The following is a 24,951-nucleotide window of genomic DNA, read 5'->3' on the forward strand; positions in this document are numbered from 1 at the left end:
TGTGGATTTGAGGGCACTTCAATCTCGGCAAAAGTGCTCTGGGTCAGACAAAAGACTAGCAGAAAAATAAATATTTTTACTTAAGTATTTTCTAAATTGACACCTTCAACTTGGAAATGATCTTGTCTGAAATTTTATGCTTGGTAAAGGCCATGGTCCTGCAAATGCACAGATGCTTAACTTTTAAAGATACCGATAGTCTCATTAACTGTGGACGCAGGGCCATAGTTACAACACACCTGTAAGATTACTGACACTGAAAGACACTAGCAAAACACTTCTTTTCAGTTTGTATCATCAACTTCACTGTTTTTCCCTTTATATAGTCAGTTTCTTGCTTGCTGAAAAGACTGTGATAAACATTAAAGAGGGAGCTGAAAAACCCTTAAACTTTTTTTAAAGGAAACGTAAAAAAAAAAAATATATACACTCTGCAAAAGGCAAAAAATGCATTATTTAAATATTCATTTCCAAAATATTTAAGTTGACAGTGTCCCTTTAAAAGTTTTCCAGCTGAAGATCAAAACATGACCCTAAGATTTTAAACCAGTTTACTCTGAATATTGTGTCAAATGCTGAATCATAAGAGGCTATATAAGTGGTAATCATAATATTAGTCTGTATTTTTATGATCCAATTTACAAGGAAATAATGAAAAACAAGGTTCCTCTTCATCAACCTTCAGAGCAGAATTAATAACACACATCCTTCAGCTTTCTAAGACCTTGTCATTGGCTAGACCCATCTTCCCTCCACCCACTTCCAGGTCTGCTTTTCCCCTAACATTCCTACAGCAGATTTCAGAGTAACAGCCGTGTTAGTCTGTATTCGCAAAAAGAAAAGGAGTACTTGTGGCACCTTAGAGACTAACCAATTTATTTGAGCATGAGCTTTCGTGAGCTACAGCTCACTTCATCGGATGCATACCGTGGAAACTGCAGCAGACTTTATATATACACAGAGAATATGAAACAATACCTCCTCCCACCCCACTGTCCTGCTGGTAATAGCTTATCTAAAGTGATCATCAGGTGGGCCATTTCCAGCACAAATCCAGGTTTTCTCACCCTCCACCCCCCCACACAAATTCACTCTCCTGTTGGTGATAGCCCATCCAAAGTGACAACTCTTTACACAATGTGCATGATAATCAAGTTGGGCTATTTCCTGCACAAATCCAGGTTTTCTCACATCCCCCCACCCCCATACACACACAAACTCACTCTCCTGCTCATCCAAACTGACCACTCTCCAAGTTTAAATCCAAGTTAAACCAGAACATCTGGGGGGGGGTAGGAAAAAACAAGAGGAAACAGGCTACCTTGCATAATGATTTAGCCACTCCCAGTCTCTATTTAAGCCTAAATTAATAGTATCCAATTTGCAAATGAAATCCAATTCAGCAGTTTCTCGCTGGAGTCTGGATTTGAAGTTTTTTTTTGTTTTAAGATAGCAACCTTCATGTCTGTGATTGCGTGACCAGAGAGATTGAAGTGTTCTCTGACTGGTTTATGAATGTTATAATTCTTGACATCTGATTTGTGTCCATTTATTCTTTTACGTAGAGACTGTCCAGTTTGACCAATGTACATGGCTATTACCAGCAGGACAGTGGGGTGGGAGGAGGTATTGTTTCATATTCTCTGTGTATATATAAAGTCGTCTGCAGTTTCCACGGTATGCATCCGATGAAGTGAGCTGTAGCTCACGAAAGCTCATGCTCAAATAAATTGGTTAGTCTCTAAGGTGCCACAAGTACTCGTTTTCTTATTCCTACAGCAGAGTGTGTCATGAATGCCAAAAAAGTGTTACTCATTTTAGCAGGCAGCACAGAACTTATAAACATAGGGACGATTCTTGTCTCGTGGGTATATTGCTGTGTATATTGAAAAATTCAGTCCTGCACACACTCGTGTAGCAGAAATGCATATGGACCAATTTATCAGAAAAGACATCAATGAAATACAGGACTCAGTGTAAACCCCCAAAATGCTAAATCTAAACCATGAGATTAAACCAAATTAGTACCTCTTTTCCTCCCCTTGCTTCCCACTCTTTGTATGTGCAAACTGTTCAGATGTCATTGTCCTCCTGGCTGCCCTCACCACGTTGCTCCTGCTGGCACATTTTACTTTGAAGGATGATACCTGGGATTACTATCCGTAACAAAAATTGTTACATTCTTGCCAGTGCCATCCTCTGGTACTAACAAAACAAAACCATAAAAAACCTACGTCTTCCACCTGCTGCAACTATAGTTTTACTCCCTCAAAGCACAAAGGCAATATTTAAAACATATCTGAATTGTGCTGCCCCGCAAAATTAAATTTTAAAGTTTTGGAAATACCGTCAAGTGACAGAGGAAAAATATTTGCAAGTCATCTCTGGTGCATGCAAAATATGTTGTAGCATTCCCACCAAAGTAGTAGTTTGCAACACTGAGTTAGTAGTGTTACCAACCCTCTCAGTGGTGTTTTTTTTTTCCCTTAAAGCTCAAGCTCCTGGAATCATGTGGTGATGAGACTCTCTGCTTTCATTTATACAAAATAAGCCAGTTTCTAGTCCTCATACTTAGAGAGAAAAGCTTGGAATGTGAACCCTAAAAACTCAAAAACCAGAAAGCAAAATGTAAACTTAAAAATGATGAAATCATGATTTTGAAGGCCTGACTCATGGTTTTTGACTGCTTGGATTTGGGAATACAGAGTTAGTACTTATGGCTATGCTATTGTCTGTCAGTATGATGGAGAGAGGGGTGTTTTACTCCTATGCAAATCTTATTCATTCTCTCTCTTGTCCTGTGCTGAACTGGTGACTATTACCTTATAGCAGGGCTATGGTTTTGAAGTGGAAGGCTTAGACTTGTCTGCACTCCACGTACCACCTATTTTTTTTTTATTTTTATTTTTTTTGGTAATTTGTGTCTGAAACTCTCATTTGGTCTGTTTACATCAAGTCTGGTTGAACTGTGTCCATGCAATGCCTCCCCCCGGACCCCCCCCATGCAGCTCATTTGAAACCACATTTGTGTATCCCCACCATCCATGCTGCTTAATCCTGTATGGGCTGCGGCACAGAGGCAAAAGTGCTGGGAGGTTATGCATGGAAAGCGAAATGTTGAGAGAATGCACTTTGGAATGCCCTATGCTGTAGAGAACTGGGAGGAAGGAGAACTGGTCAAACTAGTGGTACAGGCATGCTTGGAGGGTTCTGCCAGAGCACCCAAGTGTCATGGACTAGTTACAGGATCTAGGTATCTGGCAAAGTCAAAACATGGTTAGCTGCCATGGTTACTAATAGACTTAATCATGTTGTGTGCTGACGCCAACTAGAGATTAACCACGCCACTTTCTTACACCGTATACAAATGCCACCTCCATCGCTGTCGATAAAATATTTTATCTTGTCATAAGCTTGTGTCAGTGTTCTGTTTTTCCATAACCACACTGACATCTGACAACCTACGTTAGGGCACAGTAGAAAGCATCATAGATATTAGCCAAAATGTCAGGTTTGATTTAACAAAATTGCTACTGCTAGGCTAAGTTTTATTGAAATTTTACAAACTGCATCATTACCAACACACTTTAGTTGATAAAATGGTGACTATCTCTTACCTTAATTTATAAGACCTGTAGCAAGCAATTGCTTGAATAATTGAAAGAATATCTGGTGTATTCTGCCGTATGCATGTTCGAATTTGTTGTCTTGTTCTATTCATTTGCAAAGGCTATTTTACATAAATAGCAAAATAGAGCTGGGAGGGTCATCCATGCTTATGTAAACATATTGGATGAAAGTTTCTGATATGAAGCTCAGCAGTGAAATGATGAAAAATGTTGACATTTGTTTCTATTTAAATGTTAGCAGTTGAAATGGAAAAAATTAGTTATCACATCCTATTGGGGTCTATTGATTCCACATTCATCTTGGGCTTTCTCACAGGTCACTTGCTAGTTTGAACTAGAATAAGTGCCGGATACTCTGAAACTTGAGGTCTTTAAATCAACATTTGAGGACTAAAGTAACTGAGCCAGAGGTTGTGGGCCTATTGCAGGGGTGGGTGGGTGAGGTTCTGTGGCATGTGATGTTAAGGAGGTCAGACTGGATGATCGTGATGGTCCTTTCTGGCCTGAAAGTCTGTGACTCTGAGACCTGGGTCAAGGTAGGGCAGTAAAACTCCTTATGTAGACTGTTATTTTGGTATGACTTCCTTTTTTAGGCCTGGTCTAATCTACCAAGTTAGATTCACGCAAGGCGACTTATGTCAACCTATTTGTGCATATGTCTATGCTCAAATTTGTCTTTTGCTGATATAAACGCCTTGCTACAGTGATGCAGTAACATCACCTCCCCAAACAGTGTTGAGGCATGGTCAACCTACTGAGGTCAATGTAATGTGAGCGTAGACACTGTGTGACCAATGTTGACCATAACAGTCCTCCAGCAGTTGTCCCACAGTGCCTGACGGTGACCGCTCTGGCTACAGTTGTGAACACCAGTGCCCAGGGTCATGGAGGTCAGAAGTCACTTCCCCCACACGTTGTTTATTTTTTAAATACTTTTTCCTGATTGCCCACCTAAGTGAGCGCACCTAGCAGCTCTCCCTTGTTGTGAGCAACTGTCCATGCCAGTTACATGCTCTAGATGTGCAGTTGCCTGGAGTAGACAGAAGTATTGGGTCCCCTGGGTCTCTGGGGAGACAAGACTGTGCAGACACAGCTGCAGCCCAGTTGCAGAAATGTGAACATCTATGAAGAGATTGCATAGGGGATCCTGGTGGAAGAATACAACAGGAATCAGCCCCAGTGCTGTGTGAAAGCAAAGGAGATGCAGCAGGCATAGTTCACTCTTTCATAGTGCAGACTACATGGTAATAGTGGCTTGTACGCCACCTCCATTCAGTCGTGACTGCACAGACTATATCCCTGCCTGCTTCCGATGATTTAATCTTCAGCAGCTCCAGAGCATTGCATCTTGTGTTGAAAGTGACGAGAGGAAAGTGTTTTGCGTCTCTTTTAAAGGGTCTGAGAAGTGAGTTGTCCTTTTTGAAAAAAGCTGATTGTTGTTGTCTTCAGTATATCTTTTCTCCTATGTGTTCTGTTCCTGTAACTTGCTATTCTCCTCAGGCTTCCCTATCTATGTTGTCCAGGCATCTGATGCTCTCCTGGTGTGCTCCTCCTCTGATATTGTCTCTGTCTGCCTCTCTTTCCACTCCCCTGTACGTTTTCCTGTTGTTGGTGGCTGGCAGCTCCCATGCAGCTACTGGCTTCCATCCCTGGGTAGTGTTCCTGTCTCCTCCTAGTAGAGACAGCTGGGCAGGTGGCTCCTCATTGTTTCCAGCTGCATTTACATATTATAGTGGAAAGCATTAATGGTGGCTGTGGATCACAGACCTGTTAAAAGAAAAGGAGGACTTGTGGCACCTTAGAGACTAACCAATTTATTAGAGCATGAGCTTTCGTGAGCTACAGCTCACTTCATCGGATGCATACCGTGGAAACTGCAGCAGACATTATATACACACAGAGACCATGAAACAATACCTCCTCCCGCCCCACTGTCCTGCTGGTAATAGCTTATCTAAAGTGATCATCAAGTTGGGCCATTTCCAGCACAAATCCAGGTTTTCTCGCCCTCCACCCCTCCCACACACAGACTCACTCTCCTGCTGGTGGTGGCCCATCCAGGGTGACGGCTCTCTTCACGATGTGCATGATAATCAAGGTGGGCCGTTTCCTGCACAGGTCCAGGTTCTCTCACCCCTTCACCCCCCTCCAAAAACCACACACACAAACTCACTGTCCTGCTGGTAATAGCTCATCCAAAGTGACCACTCTCCCTACTCCTTTTCTTTTTGGGAATACAGACTAACACGGCTGTTACTCTGAAACCAGCAGGAAAGTGAGTTTGTGTGTGGGGGGTGGAAGGTGAGAGGGCCTGGATTTGTGCTGGAAATGGCCCAACTTGATGATCACTTTAGATAAGCTATTACCAGCAGGACAGTGGGGCGGGAGGAGGTATTGTTTCATGGTCTCTGTGTGTATATAATGTCTGCTGCAGTTTCCACGGTATGCATCCGATGAAGTGAGCTGTAGCTCACGAAAGCTCATGCTCTAATAAATTGGTTAGTCTCTAAGGTGCCACAAGTCCTCCTTTTCTTTTTGCGAATACAGACTAACACGGCTGTTACTCTGAGACCTGTTAAAGTTGATGGGTATATTAAGCACCCTTAATTCAAGCTAAAAGAGAAACCAATTAGATGTCCCTTTGTTTAGTGATAGCTGAAGCCATACAAGCTACTGCTCAAGGTGCTGGCCAGCATGGCAAGGGCTGAAGAGAAGCTACCCATGTGTAGCCTAAGGGGATTCCTTGGAGACTGACTGACTGAAAATCCAGTAGCTGGGCATTGATCAGTTGTAGCTCCATGTGGGGAAGAAGGTGAAAGGAACCACTCCAGTTTTCTGGGTCTAGAGACCTCCATACATACTCAAGGGTCACAACAAGCAAAGAACTGATCAGTCAGTACTTGGTGATGAGAAACTAGTGTACGTATGTGCGCTCACTGAGTGTGGAGGAGGAAAAACCTTTGGACCCCCTGAAGGATTGTTATGAATGACTGGTGGTTTCCACTCTATAGCAAGAGACCTTGTACTCTAAGGCATCATTGTTGTGAGTCTTTGAATCATCTTCATTGGCAAGCTTAAAATGAAACCTTTACAGTATTTTATTCTTTGAAAGCATTGTTTCTGCTATTTTTATCTGAAAGTAGCAGGAAGTGCTTGGTTTTTGTTTTTTAAAAACACAGTAGAATTAACAAAACATTTGCCACCTCTACAGTTTCCTCCCTTCAGACTGCAAGAGTTACTGAAAGGGAGAAAAAAAACCCTCTACTACATAAAAATTAAGTTAAATTTCAGTGTCTGGTATCCTCCCCCCGTCCCCTGAACTTCTTTTTTTAAGTAAGAGATTTATAATTGTTGGAACAGTGAATGTTCAAATGTTTAGCAGACAAAAACATTGGCTAACCATTGGCAATGTAAACAAAATTATTCTCCTTCCTCCAGTATCTGAACTTCTAACCAAGTATTTTTTCCTCTCCCCCGTTTTAATCTTGACTTCTTGAATGTAATATATTGTCCAAATTCTCTTTCTAGATTCCTAAAACGGAAGGATGGAAGAGTGTTTACCGGAAATACAGAGCATACTGAAGCCAGTCAATCTATCAAAGGAAGACAATACACCTTCCGGCTCATCAAGTAATGAGAGCACAAGCAAGACTTCTGAAGTGAAGGACTGCTCAGATGTTGGTTATACTGGTGATGAGGATTCCAGCTTGGAAAGGGAACCTAAATTGTTGGCATCAAACTACAATGTACCAACTATTGATGTAAGAGGGGATGGAGCCATAAGTGAAGCACAGGAGCTGCAGCTTTCACCTGATTGTAGTGGAGGCGGGGATTCCTGTGCTAATACATGTTCTGAAAGGCAAGTAGAAGACTCTGTGAATGCAGAACACTTGCCTGGTGAAGATTTTGAACAACAGGTTTCAAAAAGTAATGGCACAGAACAATCCCTAATGGAAATCCTGCAGGAGCTAAGGGAGGAGTGTGACTTTACGAAAAAATCTAGCAATAGAATCTATTCTGAAAGCCCTTATGACACAGACTGCACCAAGAAACTTATTTCCACAATACAACAATCATCATCACAGGAGGCTTTGCTAGAAGAAATAGAATCTGAACTGTTAGCTACAGATTTTACAAAAGAGCGTAAGCTCCCAAATGGAATGAGGAAGGGTGAACATGCCTTAGCGACTTTTGAAAAATGTGTGCAAGATAAATACGTCCAACAGGAGCAAACGATAAAGAAGTGAGTATCTAGATTAACCTCAGGACAAATAAGTATGTGCAACAGTATCCTTACTTGTATATTGTGGAGTTACAACTTCCATGTTGTGCAACATATGTGATCTTAGTTGTTGCTGTTAACCCTGTCATGATTTTGGCTTATATTAGCTCTTTTTAAAGATGTTGTGTAAATGAGGTTTTTTATTTATTTTATTTATTTTACAAACTCTATAATCATTCTAAATTTAATTTACAAATTTATACAATGAGTATACATAGACCTCTAACTTCTTGTTGAATGTGGCATGAACTGAACAGACATTTGCTAATCCTTAATCTGAAATCCTTGGTGAGTTAGCCTACATTAGTTAGAATTCCTTGTTAACTCCATCAAAGTACTGGTGACATGAATCCTTTGTCAAATATGATAAATTAATCCACTCTAATTTTTATTCAGTTTCATGCTTATATCTCCTCCAGAAGAATTTCATCAGCTGTCCCAATTGTTAAACCAGTTATGATTGTTAAATTAAAGTTTCCTCTGCCAGTTTTTGAGATGGCCAAGTTTGGATTTTAAAAAGAAGGCTTGAAAAGAAAATCTTTAATTCAGTTCTCATAAAAGTATGAAGCAATTAAGGGATTTTATTTTTATGCATACATCTTCAAGCATCAAATAACATTGAAATAACATCTGGTAACACAGTAATAAGTTACAGGAAAGCTTTTGAAATTCATAATTTACTGTATATATACAAAGTTTGCTACAAGAAATTTTTGTACTCGAATTGTTAACTCAGTTTTACTGAACGAAGATTGTTCAAACACTCTTTCAGCTCACTGCTTGAGTTCTTGGTTCTCGTTTTATCTTTCATATTGCTTTCTCTGTATAACATGAGGGGCATTTGGTCACTGGAAAAACCTAACCTTCCACTTTAAACTCTTTTTTCTGCTGACAGGGCTGGAAGTGAAAGTGGCTTTTATTTATATGTCTCTGTATTTTTTGTGTTAACTTCTTGTGGGAGGAACTGTGATACCACAGTAATGGATGACCACATTAAAAAAAAAATCTTCCAGAGAGAACTTCCCGTTCAAAGCATGGGATTCTGGAGAGATCTGCTATGATTTTGGTAATCTTGCTATCAGAAAACATACTAAGTGTAAAAAAACGGTGACTTTGTGAGTCTGGCATGTGTACATTATGCATAAAGCCGTTACAAAGAATTTGGGAGTGTTTTGGGGAGTGGGAGTTGAAGGCAGTGGGTGTCCAGATGGTAGTAATTCCATGGTATTGTGTACAAACCAGTTAGCTGGGTTTTACCTGTTTGTTTACTGTGCCCCTCATTTGTAAATACTTGATTGTAGCAGATCAGTCTTGTGTACTGATCACTGTCTTAGAGATGCAGACAAACCAGTACTGCTGCTACTTCTGCCTTTTATACCCTTTCCAAAACAGTGAGCCCTGCAACTCCCTCCACTCCCCTAAGTGCCTTGAAGTTAGCTAACCTGTTTAGGTGTTTCTGAAAATCCCCCTTGGTGCCTGTCTGCATCTTTAGACTCCTAAGTACTTTGTAAATTGGGCCCTAAGGCACTTTTGAAAACTTTACCCCTGAGTTTTAGGTATAACTGTCTTCTGTATCACTTCTGGAATGCTGCAGTATGTAGCCATAATCATCAGCACAAATATGCTATCATTTAGGCTACAGCTTTGATTCAGCCTTCAAACTGTTATACTGTAAAGCAGAGGCTCTCAATCTTTCCAGACTACTGTACCCCTTTCAGGAGTCTGATTTGTCTTGTGTACCCCCACGTTACACCTCACTTGAACTACTTGCTTACAAAATCAGACCTAAAAATACAAGTGTCAGAGCACAGTATTACTGAAACATTGCTTACTTTCTCATTTTTACCATAGACTTAGAAAATAAATGAATTTGAATATAAATATTGTACTTACATTTCAGAGTACAGTCTATAGAGCAGTATAAACAAGTCATTGTCTGTATGAAATTTTAGTTTGTACTGACTTTGCTAGTGCTTTTTATGTAATCCGTTGTAAAACTAGGCACATATTTAGATGAGTTGATGTGCCCCCTGGAAGACCTCTGCATACCCCCAGGGGTACATGTACACCTCTTTGAGAACCACTACTGTAAAGGAACAAACTATTTTAAAACATTTGAACTACCTACAGGTGGGGGAGAGAAGATGATCTTGTGGTTAAGGGACCTGACTGGGTGCAATTTCTTGCTGTGTTGCAGGCTTCCTGTGTGACCTTGGGCAAGTCACATCACTCTGCACAACCGTAAAATGAAGATAATATCTGTATGTTTACAAATGGTTGTGACTTTACACTTACGTGTTGGAAGTACTCTAGTGTCATGGTGATGGAGACCATGCAAGTAATCACTTACATTAGTGCCAGCCACATTGTTAGTGTCACGTCAATTGCTGCAGTGTAGCTAAGGCTCTGTCTGCAGTTTTGTAAAAGCCTTGCCTATAGGGGTGTGCAACAAAGCTGTTTTGGGTTGAAAAGTACCAGTGCCCAATTGCTTGGATCACTTTTCCTTGTCTTCCACACAGACAACAAAGCAAAGCAATTTTATTTCATCTTTACAGATTGATTAAAGAAAACAAAAAGCATCAGGAACTGATTTTGGATATTTGTTCAGAAAAGGACAAGTTAAAAGATGAATTGAAAAAACGAACAGAAACAGAAAAGCAGCACCTCAACATTATTAAACAGGTACAAATAACAAAAGAGCTGACTACGCTGTCTAACCTCTCATTGGCATGTACGTTTAACTGCCACTGATGTTAGTTGGAGTTTCTAGCCGGCATTGTGTGTGCGCGCGCGAGGGAGGGAACAAACTCCCAATGCTAATGTAGCCTAGGCATTTGTTGACTCATTCTTCCATCCCACAAAGCCTTATTAGTTTGTTGAAAGCATTTACTGCCATCTTTGGCCTCGAACCACTGAACTGTTAAGCCTGTAGAAGTCTAATGAAGTCCATGGGAGTTCCTCATGCTCAGCATCTCTGGGTGCTGGGCTCCTTGGGCCCAATCCTGTAAATGCCTTCAGTTCCCATTTGACGATGGCTGGATGACTAAACGTTAGCAACAGGAGTCCTACTCAAATTGCAAAACGCAACCTTGGCATGCACTGTATACTGCAAAAAGACAAGGAGGACTTGTGGCACCGTAGAGACTAACCCATTTATTTGAGCATGAGCTTTCGTGAGCTACAGCTCACTGCATCGGATGCACACTGTGGAAAACCACAGTATTTTCTGCAGTTTTCCACAGTGTGCATCCGATGCAGTGAGCTGTAGCTCACGAAAGCTCATGCTCAAATAAATGGGTTAGTCTCTAAGGTGCCAGAAGTCCTCCTTTTCTTTTTGCGAATACAGACTAACACGGCTGTTACTCTGAAACTGTATACTGCATTTATCTGAAAATTATATTGCCATTTGGGCCTGCCAATTTTCTGTAGCGGATGTGTCATGTGTGAGGCCACCTTTAAAGGTTATATATTTGTTAGTTTAAATACTGTACTATATACAAATTGCCAGCTACAGATAACTGTATATAAACCCAAGATTGAGGGCTAAAGTTACAACTGAATCTGGGAACGCTGCTGCTGTTGACCACTTAAGGCAGGGGTTCTCAAACTTCATTGCACTGTGATCCCCTTCGGACAATAAAAATTACTACATGACTCCAGGAGGGGGTACCAAAGCCTGAGCCAGCCCAAGCCCCCGGTGTGGGGGCCAGAGCTGAAGCCCAGTGACTTCAGCTCCAGGCAGGGGGCCTGTCACCTGAATCGTTATACCCAGGGCTGAAGCCCTCAGGCTTTGGTCCTGGACCTAAGGAAGTCTAAGACAGCCCTGGCAACACCATTAAAACAGGGTCGGGACCCACAGTTGGACCACTGACTTAAGGCATTGTTGCAATTGGTGATGTTAGAAGAATCTTAACATATATTAAAGAGTTGCACTCCCTTTTGGGACCAGTTATTGTGTGTACATAGACAAAAGGGGAATTTTCTACAGATGTCTCCACAAATAGCTTACAGAGAGTCAGAAGAGATGTAAACAGTAATCTGTCCTCTTTCCTTTTTGTTAGTGAAAATGAAAAGAAACCCCTAAAGTTGAGAGACTAATTAGAAAAAGAGAAAAAATCTCTGATATATAAATATACTCTAGAATAGACACACTCTTCAAAAGAATGCTATTTAGGTATATATGTTCCATATAGATAATTATAAGAACAAATAATGTGTGGTACTTCAAGTTACTGTATATGACCCAGGCATTTTTAATATAATAGTTATTGAGAATTGTCACAAACCAAAGAAACGTACACTTGGTGTTTACTGGCACAAAATATCACTAGCGTGGCATCCTTTTGAATGTTATTACACGTTTATAGGATTATTTTGCTAGTGCTACTGCTGTAAGGGTTGTTCAGGCCTGTGTTTATAACTTGACATTGAACTTGTTCTGTGGTGAAATAGTGTCCCAACTAATTTTTATATTTTAAAATCAATGTTAATGTTTTAGTCATGCCATAGATCTGATTATTAATTTCTGTGCCACACAGATTGGCAGGAGACATTCTCAAGTGCTGCGTCAAAGATTTATACAGTACTTGAATGCATTGAGGGTACAGAAGCTTTGTCTGCTTTCTGTGTATCTCAAAGCTTTTTTGAAAGTACATAGCATGGTTGGAATTGACATTTAAAAAACATTACAAGTTGAATGGAAACAAACGTCTGTATAAACCAATAAATGCAGCTCACTCACTGTCCCTTGCTCATATTCCCCAATATCACTCAGTGATTGCATGAGTATCTTGGATTTGCTATGTGACATTTCATACCATATGGGCTGTGATGGAAAGTGCTAATGATAAGTGGGCCTTTCTGTTACTACTGTTTAATTCCATTTGTCAGTTAAGTCAGACCTTTAACACTTTTAATATTGCACACTTTGGGATGATTACAGAAGAGATTACTTTAAAGAAGTTATTCAAGTAGCTTTTTGATATTGCATCTTGAAATGGAACTTGGCAGCAACTAGATTCATGGGTTGCAATAACAGATTTAGGGATGGTTTTTTGTAGTTGTTGCTCAATGAATTTGTATACACGAAGTCCTTAGATAAGTATTTCCTTAGCTTGTCTGACGTTCAGCAGAGTAAAATCATACGGCTCTAAAATGTGTTCACAACCGCAAGCAAAACCTGCTACCGTATATGCATGCTTGCACAAGTGTATTAAGTTTGTTTGTGTTTGTTTTTCATGCTCACAGCTTTAGAGGGCAGGATCAAATCCTTGATGTGGTGACAAAACTGTCTTGTCTTATTCTTGCCTTTTGGACATGTATATCTTTATAGGCAACTGCATAAAAATGTAGGACGTAATGCCGAGCTCTGTTTTTATTCTGTCCTTGCTCAGTGAAACATTACGTAAGCAAAGAAAGCATTTATAACAGGGGTGGCCAAACTTACTCATCCTCTGAGCCACATATGACAATCTTCAGAATCTTCAGGGGGCACACCTGCCAGAACGCGGGTCTTTAGCCCCACTCCTGCTGAAGCCCTGAGCCCCAATAGACACACCCTGTGGGGCTGAAGCCCCAAGACCCCCCCCTCCATTGGACAGAAACCCCTACCCTACCACCCCTCTGCAAGGAAGAGGTCCCGAGCTCCCCCCTGCAGTCTGGTAGGTGGAGACTGGTCAGGGGATGAAGTTGTGGGGACGGGTTCCGCGCACCGTACTTCAGCTGTAAAAGAGCCACATGTGGATCACGAGCCACGGTTTGGCCACCCCTGGTTTATAAGAACCTCAAAATTTGACCCATTTCTCTTTACCTTTTCACATAGTAATTTATTCTAGTCCAGAGGTTATGCTTAGTGTGATGCAATCAGCCCTTGACAGATGATGATCTCAGTTCCTTTCATCTTTAGTACTGTAATACAAAAGCTGGGCTGTTACTAGTGAATGTTGCAGTTTGATTAGAGTTTGGCAAGTGCAGTACATATTTTAAAAATGCTGTAACATCTAATTTGTAAGAAATAATTGTACAAAACTTGATAGAATCTTTACTGACTTCTATAATTATCTGCTAATGTTTGCTTTACAGTTAGAATCAAGAATAGAAGAGCTTAAAAAAGAAGTTAAAACTGCTAAAGACAAACTTGTAACACAAGATGCTGCAGTCAAAAATACTATTCAGCAATTGCATAAAGAGATGGCATTTCGTATGGACCAGGTAATTTTGAATTCCTTTGAAGTTTTAATAATTAAATCTCTCATTAAAGAATTAGCTTGCTGTAGGAAACATTCAGCAGCCTGAGCATTGCAGTCAGTAGATATGTTGAAAATTGATACACCAAGGCTTCCAAACTTTTTTTTTAATTAATAGGATGCAATTATTCATGCATTTTGATGGTTAGTGAGCTTTCAAGTATTTGTAACCTTTTGTAGAGCCACTAACACTCACATATGCTTTGTCTGGCCACGCTCTTTCATTTGTGTATTTATATGTAAAATAATAAACCCTGGAATGATTGTTTCCCTGTAAATTTTAATTTGATCAACATTTACATTGGTTTTGAATGGAGGGAGAAGTCCACAATTATGCAGGCTTACCAGTGAAATCTGATCTTTTCAAGCACAATTAAAATGATACAAAGAAATAATATTTTCACCTCATTTTATGTTGCTGGAAGGTCATCTGTTTTCTTCCTTAAGATTTAGCCAAGTCAGATGCTTTCTCTGTGTTACAAGAATTTTAGAACATAATTTTTGTTTTCCTTAATGAAACAATATTAGCAATATCTGGACCACAAAGTCTCTATGTGAGAAATGATGTACAGCTGAATAGTAATTGTTAAATTATTTAGTGGAGGGACAATAACTGGGGAATGGAACTGGATATCTGCAAAAATATTTTTCCACTTAGGAGTTATCAAGTGTATATTCTCCATTTTGGAGTCATCAAATACATTCCAACTGCACCGGCCTGCTGATTATGCAGCTGAAGTAAAATATTTAGCTTTTAGCTTGCAAATACTTAAACACATCAGTTACAACTCTGAGTAGTCCCATTTAAATCAGCAGGACTGCTCATGGTAGTAATGTTAAGCCAGTGCGTACCTTGCTTGCAGAATTGGGGACTTTAAGACTTGCCTTCAGTTATGTTTTAATTACTGTGTTGGAGTACTGTGAGTATCCATTGTTCATGTATAAAAACTATCATCAGTGAAATGTAAACTTACGGCTGAATTTAAATTTTTAAAGGCAAACAAGAAATGTGAAGAGGCACGCCAAGAAAAGGAGACTATGGTGATGAAGTATGTTCGAGGAGAAAAAGAGTCTCTAGATCTCCGAAAGGAAAAGGAGTTACTGGAGAGAAGACTAAGAGATGCAAATAAAGAAATTGAAAAGCACGTGAATAAAATCAAACAACTTTCTCAGGAAAAAGGAAGATTGCACCAGCTCTATGAAACCAAGGTACTTTTAAAGAAATGGTTAAAAGCACTATTTAAATAATCAGGAAAACACTTATGTGTCACCTTTCATTTAATAATTGTGATATCTTATTACGTTCCCTTTTACTGTGTGGCTGCGAAAGACCCATTTTATGTCAATATATTATTTTTGGGAGTGGGGGGGAATGAGATTTTATTGTCATCTTCCTGAGATTCCTGTGTGTTCTTCTGAACTGAAGTTTGTAGCATGCTAACAGCACAATTTTCTTTTTGCAGCCATTATATTGTAGATCGTCACTTCTATTACAAACAGTGAAGATTTACAAACACTGTAGAATTTTGTTATATACTTTTTTTTCTTCCCTTGTGGCTGTCCATACTGGATTTGTAAAATAGGCTGAGCCATCAAAGCCTGCACTCCTTTTTGGAAGTCAGTAAGAGCTCTACACATGTTGCAAGAACTGTATCAGGCCCTTTCCCTTGTACTCTTCCACAGGATTGTTTGACTGACTGAATTTTGAGGCATCTGTGCAGATATGTTCCTTAAGTACTAAGGTTCAGCAAATGCTCATTACAAGTGCAGTGTCAAGGCAAGAGACAAACATTTAAACTACCAGCGGTCTAAAAATTTTGAAATGTAATAATTGTTTAAATTAATGGGAAAAAAAACAAACAACCTGATTTTATGCTCATGAAAGATCCAGTATTCTCCCCAAAACGGAGAGGGTTCAGACTACTCTGATGGATTTGATCATGATCATTGCTCCAAGTGATCATTACTCACAAGAGGAAGAAGATCAAAAGAACCATCTTATTGAAACTTGAGAACTTTGGTTCCTGGAGCATAGTTTTTATGTATGTCATTGCCATTCCTGCTCCTAAGAATTAAGCAGATTGGAATGGACAGTGTGACCTGTTCAGGTCAGCAAAACAAAACGTAGCTGGTAGGTCTAACTTCTAGCTTAACGGTCAGGACAACATTGCTTGGAGACTTATATTAGAGTGATTCTGCTGCCCTCACATGGTGCTTTTGTAAACCTGTTTTTAGTTTAGATCTGTTATTTCAGAAATATTATTTGGCTGCTGGGATTGTATTATAATGCACGGGTTTTTTAATTGCAAATATTAGTTTGTAGCTGTTGGTATCTAAGGTTATCTCAGTAATATGCTTTGCTGATTAATACCATTCGATGTTCACTTGAAGAAAAATAGAGTGGTGGTTTGTGTGGTGTACATTTTTTTGGCCAACAATCACTGTTGCCCTTCACCTTGTGTAGTCATTTACATCAGTGCAAAATGTGTCAAACAATAGCAGTGTGATTTGATAGTGTTTTACACCCACTTTGCACTGATGTAAACAACTATATTTAGGTGCAGCCTAACGATACCTGACCTATTATAACTGGCACCTATCTAGGCAGTTGTCCTCTCATTATTTGAACAATTTACACTTCTTTCCAATAATTGTCCATTTAGTCAAATATCCAATGTACACAATGCTTCTGTCAGAGTACCCACAGAAGTCAGTAAACCTCACATTTTCTGCTATATCCTCCTACAATTTGACCCCCTTCCCCAAACCTGCATCTTTCCCTTAAGCCTGCAAAAGGAAAAAGGGGCTTTGCCACTTGTCCAGAAGATCAGTATGTCTAATCTGTCATGGATCTATGCAATTCCAGACAAAAAAGTCCTTCTGGAAAACAGTCTGCTAGAAACTGTCTCAGAATTAATCAAGGTTGCTTCAGATAGAATCTCTCCTCTGATCACAAATGTGGCAACAACACACATGGACAGAGAGGCAGTGTCTTACTGGGGGCCCATAGACCTAGACAGTTAAGGCTTTAAGACCCAGTCCTGTAAACCTTTAGCGTGGCTAACAGTATGCAGCTTTTTGCAGGTTTGGGGCCTTGTAGATGAAATCTATTTGTCACTCATGTATGAGGCTAATTCTATAGCTGTATAAAAATTGGGATTTAAAATCAATAAAATGTAATCTGTGGATGTTTTTGTTTGTTCCTTTTTTTTAGGAAGGTGAAGCCACTAGATTCAACAGAGAAATAGAAAAATTGAAAGAAGAAATCAATTCTCATATCATCAAAGTAAAATGGGCCCAAAACAAATTGAAAACTGAAATGGATTCACACAAGGTTAGTAAAGCAATACCATGAAGTAAGATCATAATGAGTCCAATATAGTTGCTATGCCATTTTCTTGCTTAGTAGCACTAAAATGATTAAAAAATCATTGTTTACTTTTTAACTTGATGGATTTTGGAATAGTACTTTAAAGATAGTGATATTGAAGTGGAAAATGTGAAAGGATGGATAGAATATATCAGTGTTTCTCAACCTGGGATGGATTTAGGGTGTAAGTGCAGGGCCAGTGTTCGGGGGGGGGCAAGCAAGGCAATTGCGTGGGGCCTCACGCCGCAGGGGGTCCCGCAAAGCTAAGTTACATGCTTCAGTCCCAGGCAGTGGGGCTCGGGCTTCGGCTTAAGCCCACCACCCAGGGCTGAAGCATCTAACTTAGCTTTGCAGGGCTCCCTGTGGTGTGGGGCCCTGGGCAGTTGCCCTGCTTGCCATTCCCTCATGCTGGCCCTGAGTATTAATTATTTACTTCATTATATTTAAGGTAAGGGGTTACAATTTTTTCAAGTCTTAATAGTGAGGTCACTTTTTTAATTTAATTTTATTTATTTTTAAATCCGAGGGGGTTCGCCAGCACAAAAGATTGAGAAACACTGGAATATATCCAGGGTGATTTCTGCTTTACTCTGATTTGCAAGAGTGCTTTTAATTCAGTCTGTCGTAACACAGTGTGAATGACACATCCTACAATCCTCGCTAAGAATTTCTTCTCTTGCTTCTCCTGAACAAGTCAGTTCAGACTGTGTGCACAGTCTAAATCACAAACAGTAACAGTCTGATTTAGGGTGACCAGGCAGCAAGTATGAAAAATCGGGACAGAGTGTGGGGGGGTAATAGGTGCCCATTTAAGAAAAAGCCCCGAATATTGGGCTGTCCCTATAAAATCGGGACATCTGGTCACTCTAGTCTGATTGGAAAAGAGGAAAGCAACTGGACATGGTTCCTTGCACTTGGTTCTCTTTAAATATGTATATTGCAAAAACAGAGAGAGCTGAATTACCACAAGGACAGAGAGATGACCACTAGATCCTCGCTCATAAGAGCTTACAACTGTGATAGGACGAAACACATTGCTGTGATTGAACAGTAAAGTTTTCAGTTACATGATTTTTTGTGTGGAGATAATGAGTCAGCCACTACAGGCCACTTTGTTTTTTCAGTGCTACCAAAGGGAGCCTTCAATGTGGCTCATGGAAATATGGCTACAGGAACACAGTGGTAAAAGCAGATTTTCCCTTGAAGTTTTTGAGTTGTGGTGTTGCCATTCTGGAGAGCCATAAACAGATGATTTAACAGTTGGTGGTGCAGCACTTTCTAAGCAAATATTATGATTCTCAATAAAATCATTAGTTGGAAACTCTATTAGAATTGAAAACATTTTGCTGATAACTCCCTTTTCCCTGATAATTCAAAATCTTGCTCTGTGACACTCTGTAGGTTCAAATAGTTATTCATGGTTTATTTTCTAGGAAACCAAAGATAAACTCAAAGATGCAACCACAAAGTTAACTCAAGCAAAAGAGGAGGGAGACCAAATACGGAAAAACTGCCAAGAAATGATAAAAACATACCAAGTAGGCATACTTTCTCATGAGGTGAAATTAACATGTTTAACATCTGATTTTTTGTTTCTTATTTTCATCTTAAATTGTAATAAAGTGAAAAATTATTGCATGCATGCATGCCACGTGAGATGTTATGCCATTAAATGTATAAATGTCAATGATTAGAGATAAATAAAAAAAATTAGGGAAAAAGTGAGATCTTGAGTCCAGTTTCATTTGAGTGCAATGTGTTTTTATATGTTCAAAACTACTATATATGGTGGTACAAATTACAGATAGTGATAAGAATGTGTGTCTTCTGTGTTCATAAAATAGGTAAAGAGTTTTTCTTTTAAAAAAGCTCTATAATTAAAATGCTCCCTTTTTTTTTAATTTCTTCCAAATCAACTAGGAGTCAGAAGAAATTAAATCAAATGAATTGGATGCAAAGCTCCGAGTAACAAAGGGCGAACTAGAAAAACAAATGCAGGAAAAGTCTGAGCAGCTGGAGGTAAACTGTTGTTGTTGTTATAGGCAGTATGACTAGGATCTGTTAATACTAGAGTACACTCCCTTTCAGAACCTGGCATTAAACCTAGGATTCCACGGGTCTTGTCTACACTTACTGGGGATTGACGCTGCTGCGATCGATGCAGCGGGGGGTTGATATAGCAGGACTAGTTAAGACCCATTAAATCGACTGCAGAGAGCTCTCTGGTCGACTCCAGTACTGCACTGGAACGAGAAGATTAAGGTAAATCGATGGGAGACTGTCTCCTGTCGATGCAGCATGGTGTAGATACCGCAGTAGGTCGACCTAAGCTATGTCAACTGTAGCTATGTTATTCACGTAGCTGGAGTAGCATAACTTAGGTTGACTTACCACAGTATTGTAGACAAGGCCTGAGTCTTAACATTCCTTTTCTGTCTAACAAATAGCTATGGAGCCCTCTGGCAAAATGTCTCATCCCCCTCTAGTGGCAGGTTGACCAAGCCTAACTACTTTCAGCTGCTACCATTTACTGTTAGCTCAAGTGGTAGAGGTCTGTTTGTGGATGAAGATATCCCTGTGCTATTTGATGATCCATCTTGGAGTTCAATGTGATTCAACATGATGAAACATCTGGGGTTTTTTTAGTTTGCCTTTTGAAAAAACCCTAAGAAATTACATCCCCAAAAAATTATGTTAAGAGCACATTAAGGTTGCAAAGTTAAGCACATGTATTATGATGCAGTCATTAGTTACATGATCACATACTATATCTTGCACAGGACTCTGGGCTGATATTTATTAAACCCAGGCAGTTAGGCAGGCAGCAAATAAGTTCTCTATTGGTGGGTGTAGTCTTACAGTGGATGAGGGGATCCTGTGCCTCCTAAAATGACAGTGTTCTGATGCTTTGTCCCTTTAAAAAGGTACACTATGCCAAAATAAAAGAACTGGAGGACCTGAAGAGAACATTTAAAGAGGGTATGGATGAGCTGCGTACACTAAGAACAAAGGTAACTAAAGAGTTCTCTCTTGCCATGAGACTGAAGGTGGAACATAAGGATTTTGAAAACAGATCCTATTGTATCTGGCTAGTTTACATAAAGAGCAAGAATAATCGTGATCTGGTATAGAGATTTGTCAGCATGAATTCAGGATGGCTGCATTACTCCTAAGCATCTGTCATGGAGGTTGTGGAAGACACAGATTCCATGACTTCCTGCGACCTCCATGACTTCTGCAGTGGCCAGTGTGGCTGACCACAGGGTCACCCAAGCAGCTGGCCCTGGGACCAGATGCTCAGGCGGCCCTGGGAACAGCCACACCAGCTGCTGTTGGAGCAGCTCTGCAGCCAGCTGCTCGGGCAGCCCACAGCCAGTCACACCAGAAGCCCCGGGGCCAGCCGCACCAGCCACTACTCTGGCAGCCTCAGGCAGCTGGCCTCGGGGACCACCGGAGCAGCAGTCTTGGGGGCGGCGGGAGCTGCTGCAGCTTGGTGGCTCCCAGCAGCGGTCCTAGGGTGGCCAGAGCAGAGGTTGGCCCAGGAGCTCCCCCATCCCTCCCCTGGCGGGCGGAGCAGCGGCTGGCTCCCTGGGATCCCCTGCCAGAAAGGGAGTGGAGCAAGTTCTTACCTTTCTGCTGCTGGATGTGGTTACTATCTCAGTTTCCCCTTCTGGAGCTGTCTCATTACTTTAGAAGGCATAGCTCTCTGGGGGGACATAAAAGTCCATCCTTTCTGGGGTATCCTGAATCCCAGATCAACAAGTAGCCACCTGGCCACAAGAGTTCATTAAGCAAATTTCCTCCTGATTATGTTCCGTCGACCATAGTCTGTTTCAAAAACATAAAAGGTTCCAAATATCTGAAATAGCTGAAGATCTGGCCAGAGGCTACATGATCACAGGCTGTCTCACCTGGGAAAACCTAACAAATTTCCCCATCTAGATTTCATGGGGAACAGATGACATGGATGAGGCTTCCTCCCTCCCCAACTGGGGCCCTGGAAAGGGAGCAAGTACTTGCCCTGTGCTTGCCACAAACAGGGCTCAAATGCCCAAGCTCGCTCATTTCACCCAGTGGGGAAAAAACAACAACTCCAAACAAAGCCCAAGCCCAAAAATAAATGAACTCTATGTCCAGGGTTTCTTCTTGGGTAGTATTAGTTACTTCATAAGTTTTTGTCCTGGAGAGACCCATGAACAGCCACAGTTCTTCTCAAAGTTTCCCCCTACTATCAGGAAGACAAGGGTTTATAGAGTAGCCTTCTTTCCCAGCATGCCTTGCTGCCCAGGTTAGACTAGAGGCTGTTTTTAAAAGAAAAGGAGTACTTGTGGCACCGTAGAGACTAACCAATTTATCTGAGCATAAGCTGTAGCTCACGAAAGCTCATGCTCAAATAAATTGGTTAGTCTCTAAGGTGCCACAAGTACTCCTTTTCTTTTTGCGAATACAGACTAACACTGCTGTTACTCTGAAACCTGTTTTTAAAAGGCCTGTGTACCACATTTCAGGAGGATAGAACATAAGAATGGCCATACTGGGTCAGACCAGTGATCCATCTAGCTTAGTATCCTGTCTTCTGACAGTTGCCAGTGCCAGGTGCTTCAGAGAGAATGAACACAGCAGTCAACCATCAAATGATCCATCCCTTGTCTCCCATTCCCAGATTCTGGCAATCAGAGGCTAGGGACACTCAGAGCTTGGCGTGGTATCCCTGAGCCATTGGTGGACCTATTAGCCAAGATGGTATCTTCTTTGAATTTATCTAATTCTTCTTTGTATCCCGTTATACTTTTGGCCTTGACAACATTCTCTGACAATGAGTTCCACAGGTTGTCTGTGCATTGTGTGAAGAAATACTTCCTTTAGTTTGTTTTAAACCTGCCGCCTGTTAATTAATTGGGTGAGCCTTGGTTCTTGTGTTATGTGAAGGAGTAAATAACACTTCCTTATTCACTTTCTCCACACCAGTCACGATTTTATAGACCTCTGTCATGTCCCTTCTTAATTGTCTTTTCCAAGCTGAACAGTCCCAGTCATTTTAATCTCTCCTCACATGGAAGCTGTTCCAGACCCTTAATAATTTTTGTTGCCTTTCTCTGGACCTTTTCCAATTCTAATATATCATTTTTGAGATGGGGTGACCAGAACTGCACATAGTATGCAAGGTGTGGGCCTGCCATGGATTTATACAGTCGGCAATATAATTTTTTCTCTTAGGAACCATCAGGAAAGGGATAGATAATAACATTGTGTTGGCTTTTTTGACAGCAACTGCGTGTTGAGCACATGTTTTCAGAGTACTATCCATGTCCATGGTGGGGCTGTTTCTGTATGTACCTCTAACTGCAATATTCTGATAATTGCACATAGATTTTTTCCTAGTGGAGGTGGCCCAGAGGTGTTCTGACAGCACAGTATATTGCCATGCAAGAGATCAGAGTACAGCTGCATTTTCAGAGCGTACTAGAGGCTGCACACTAGGCCTCTGAGAGCTCGTGAAGAAATGCCACACATCACTGATGAGCAGCCCATCTATCAATCTGTTGGCCAGCTCAAGAGCAGCATGGACTAGCTCTGTAGGCAGAAGCATTCAGTTCTTAGACAGAAGCATGGGTGAGCATGATGAGGGTTGGTTGTGGTAACTGTAGGAAGATGAAACTGCAGCTTGGCTTTGGTCCACCCATACGTGTGGGTTTATGAATCTTTTGGAGGGGGATGGTATTATCCCTCTTAAAGCTTGTACGACTTGACTATTTTTAGAAGCTAATTCTTATAGTTGTTTTGTTTTTTTTATGTGACTGAACTGTTCTCTGTTTTAGCTTTTGATCTGTGAAATAGTTTGCATCTGATTTTATACATTGCTCAAAAACAGGGAGGGAGTACTACCGTAACTGTGGTTAGAGCTTTAGACCTATTGGATGAAACATACTATCCTCTGAAGTTTGGCAGGAAAATAACCAATTTACAATTAAGATTATGTTCTTTTGCACTTAGGTAAAGTGTCTGGAGGATGAACGGTTGAGAACAGAAGATGAATTATCAAAGTACAAAGAAATTATTAATCGGCAGAAGGCCGAGATTCAGAATTTACTGGATAGAGTGAAAATTGTAGATAAGCTGCAGGAGCAACATCAAAGGTATAAACTAAAGGTTTTAAAGAATTTATTTGATTATATAGATTTATGTTTTGGGCCTGGAGCATTTCTATGCTTTAAAAGTATTGCTGCCTTTACAATGTATTGGACCTCAGAGAATCTGTATCCTCTCTCGGCTGTGGCGTGTTCCTCATAGAACCTTTCTAAATTATTTAGTCTTACAGGCACCCAAGAGCAATACTTTGAAACCTGACAGTTCTAGGGTTAACTGATAGCTGTAACGAATTACCTTTGAAATAGTACGGGGCAAAACTTAATCTCTGTGGTAACTCCATTGACTTTGGTAGTATTCCAATAGGGATGAATTCAGTCACTGGTCCCTAATCATTTCACTAGATTTCAGTAGAAGTGACAGATATGGTGTACGGTGGATGGTAATAGGTTGTGTCACACCGGTTTTTACTGATCGATGCTCGTTCTACTGCTGACTCTGGACAACCTCCATTCAAGGAAATCAGCCAATGCTCATTTTATTGAAGGGATGAGAGAAATGAGCTAGTGTCCCCAGTGATTTGGAGATAGGGAGGGGAGAGGTTGCTGAGCTGGGAAGATCAGCCCTCTCTGAATGTGATGGATACATTCAAGTATTACAAAAATACAAACTTAACAAATCTTCTTTAACATATGGTGCATTAAATATTATTAACTAATACTTATGAGCATTTGTGTCACTAAAAACCATAGCATCTGTTCAGCTGTAACAAATGCCATTGCTTCAAGGAAGTGAAGGAGCAGACAAGCTGATTCTCCCTTCACTTGCACCAGTTTGACAGTGGTGTCGTTTATTTAATTGCCATGTAGCTAATACAGATTTACACCCAGTGATGAGCTGCCAGAAGTTCAAGAACCGGTTCCTTCACTCGCTCTGGGTCTTCAATGGCACGTCCTTCAGTCCCTCCGGGTCTTTGGCAGCACTGAAGGACCTCCTGCCGAAACGCCCCCGAAGACCTGAAGCGAGTGAAGGACCCACCGCCGAAGTGCTGCTGGGTCAGTAAAAATTCACATGGGAGCCTCCACAGCTGAAAGCTCCGGCAGGACGGACAGGACGATCCCGCGGGCCACATCCTGTCCATCCCACCTGAGCTTCCCCACCCCTTTAACAACCGGTTCTAAACCGGCTTCAAAATTGAACAACCGGTTCCAGCTCACCACTGTTTACAGCCCTGTAAGTTAGAGGAGACTGTGGCTCATGGACATTCCAGAGCAATGTCAGAGCATAATCCTATTTCTATATGGTACATGTGAACTAGAGCAAAAACACATACTATCC

General features: G+C 40.7%; 1 protein-coding gene across 3 annotated transcripts in view; it reads left to right on the forward strand.

The window, feature by feature from the left end:
• CCDC186 (coiled-coil domain containing 186) overlaps positions 1-24,951 on the forward strand; it is a 60,024-nt gene that overhangs the window by 16,010 nt on the left and 19,063 nt on the right. For 2 of the 3 annotated variants that reach the window (XM_084633273.1, XM_084633274.1), the window contains 9 exons: positions 7,158-7,872; positions 10,467-10,593; positions 13,993-14,121; positions 15,153-15,365; positions 17,371-17,490; positions 18,960-19,085; positions 19,447-19,545; positions 20,451-20,537; positions 23,521-23,663. In XM_084633273.1, coding sequence (XP_084489399.1) covers positions 7,175-7,872; positions 10,467-10,593; positions 13,993-14,121; positions 15,153-15,365; positions 17,371-17,490; positions 18,960-19,085; positions 19,447-19,545; positions 20,451-20,537; positions 23,521-23,663 — 1,742 coding nt within the window. In that variant the 5' untranslated portion in view covers positions 7,158-7,174. The remainder of the gene's footprint in view (positions 1-7,157; positions 7,873-10,466; positions 10,594-13,992; positions 14,122-15,152; positions 15,366-17,370; positions 17,491-18,959; positions 19,086-19,446; positions 19,546-20,450; positions 20,538-23,520; positions 23,664-24,951) is intronic. The other variant, XM_084633275.1, reaches the window with a different exon arrangement.

The sequence above is a fragment of the Lepidochelys olivacea genome (assembly GCF_965140295.1).
Source record: "Lepidochelys olivacea isolate rLepOli2 genome assembly, chromosome: 7".
Taxonomy (NCBI): Eukaryota; Metazoa; Chordata; order Testudines; family Cheloniidae; genus Lepidochelys; species Lepidochelys olivacea.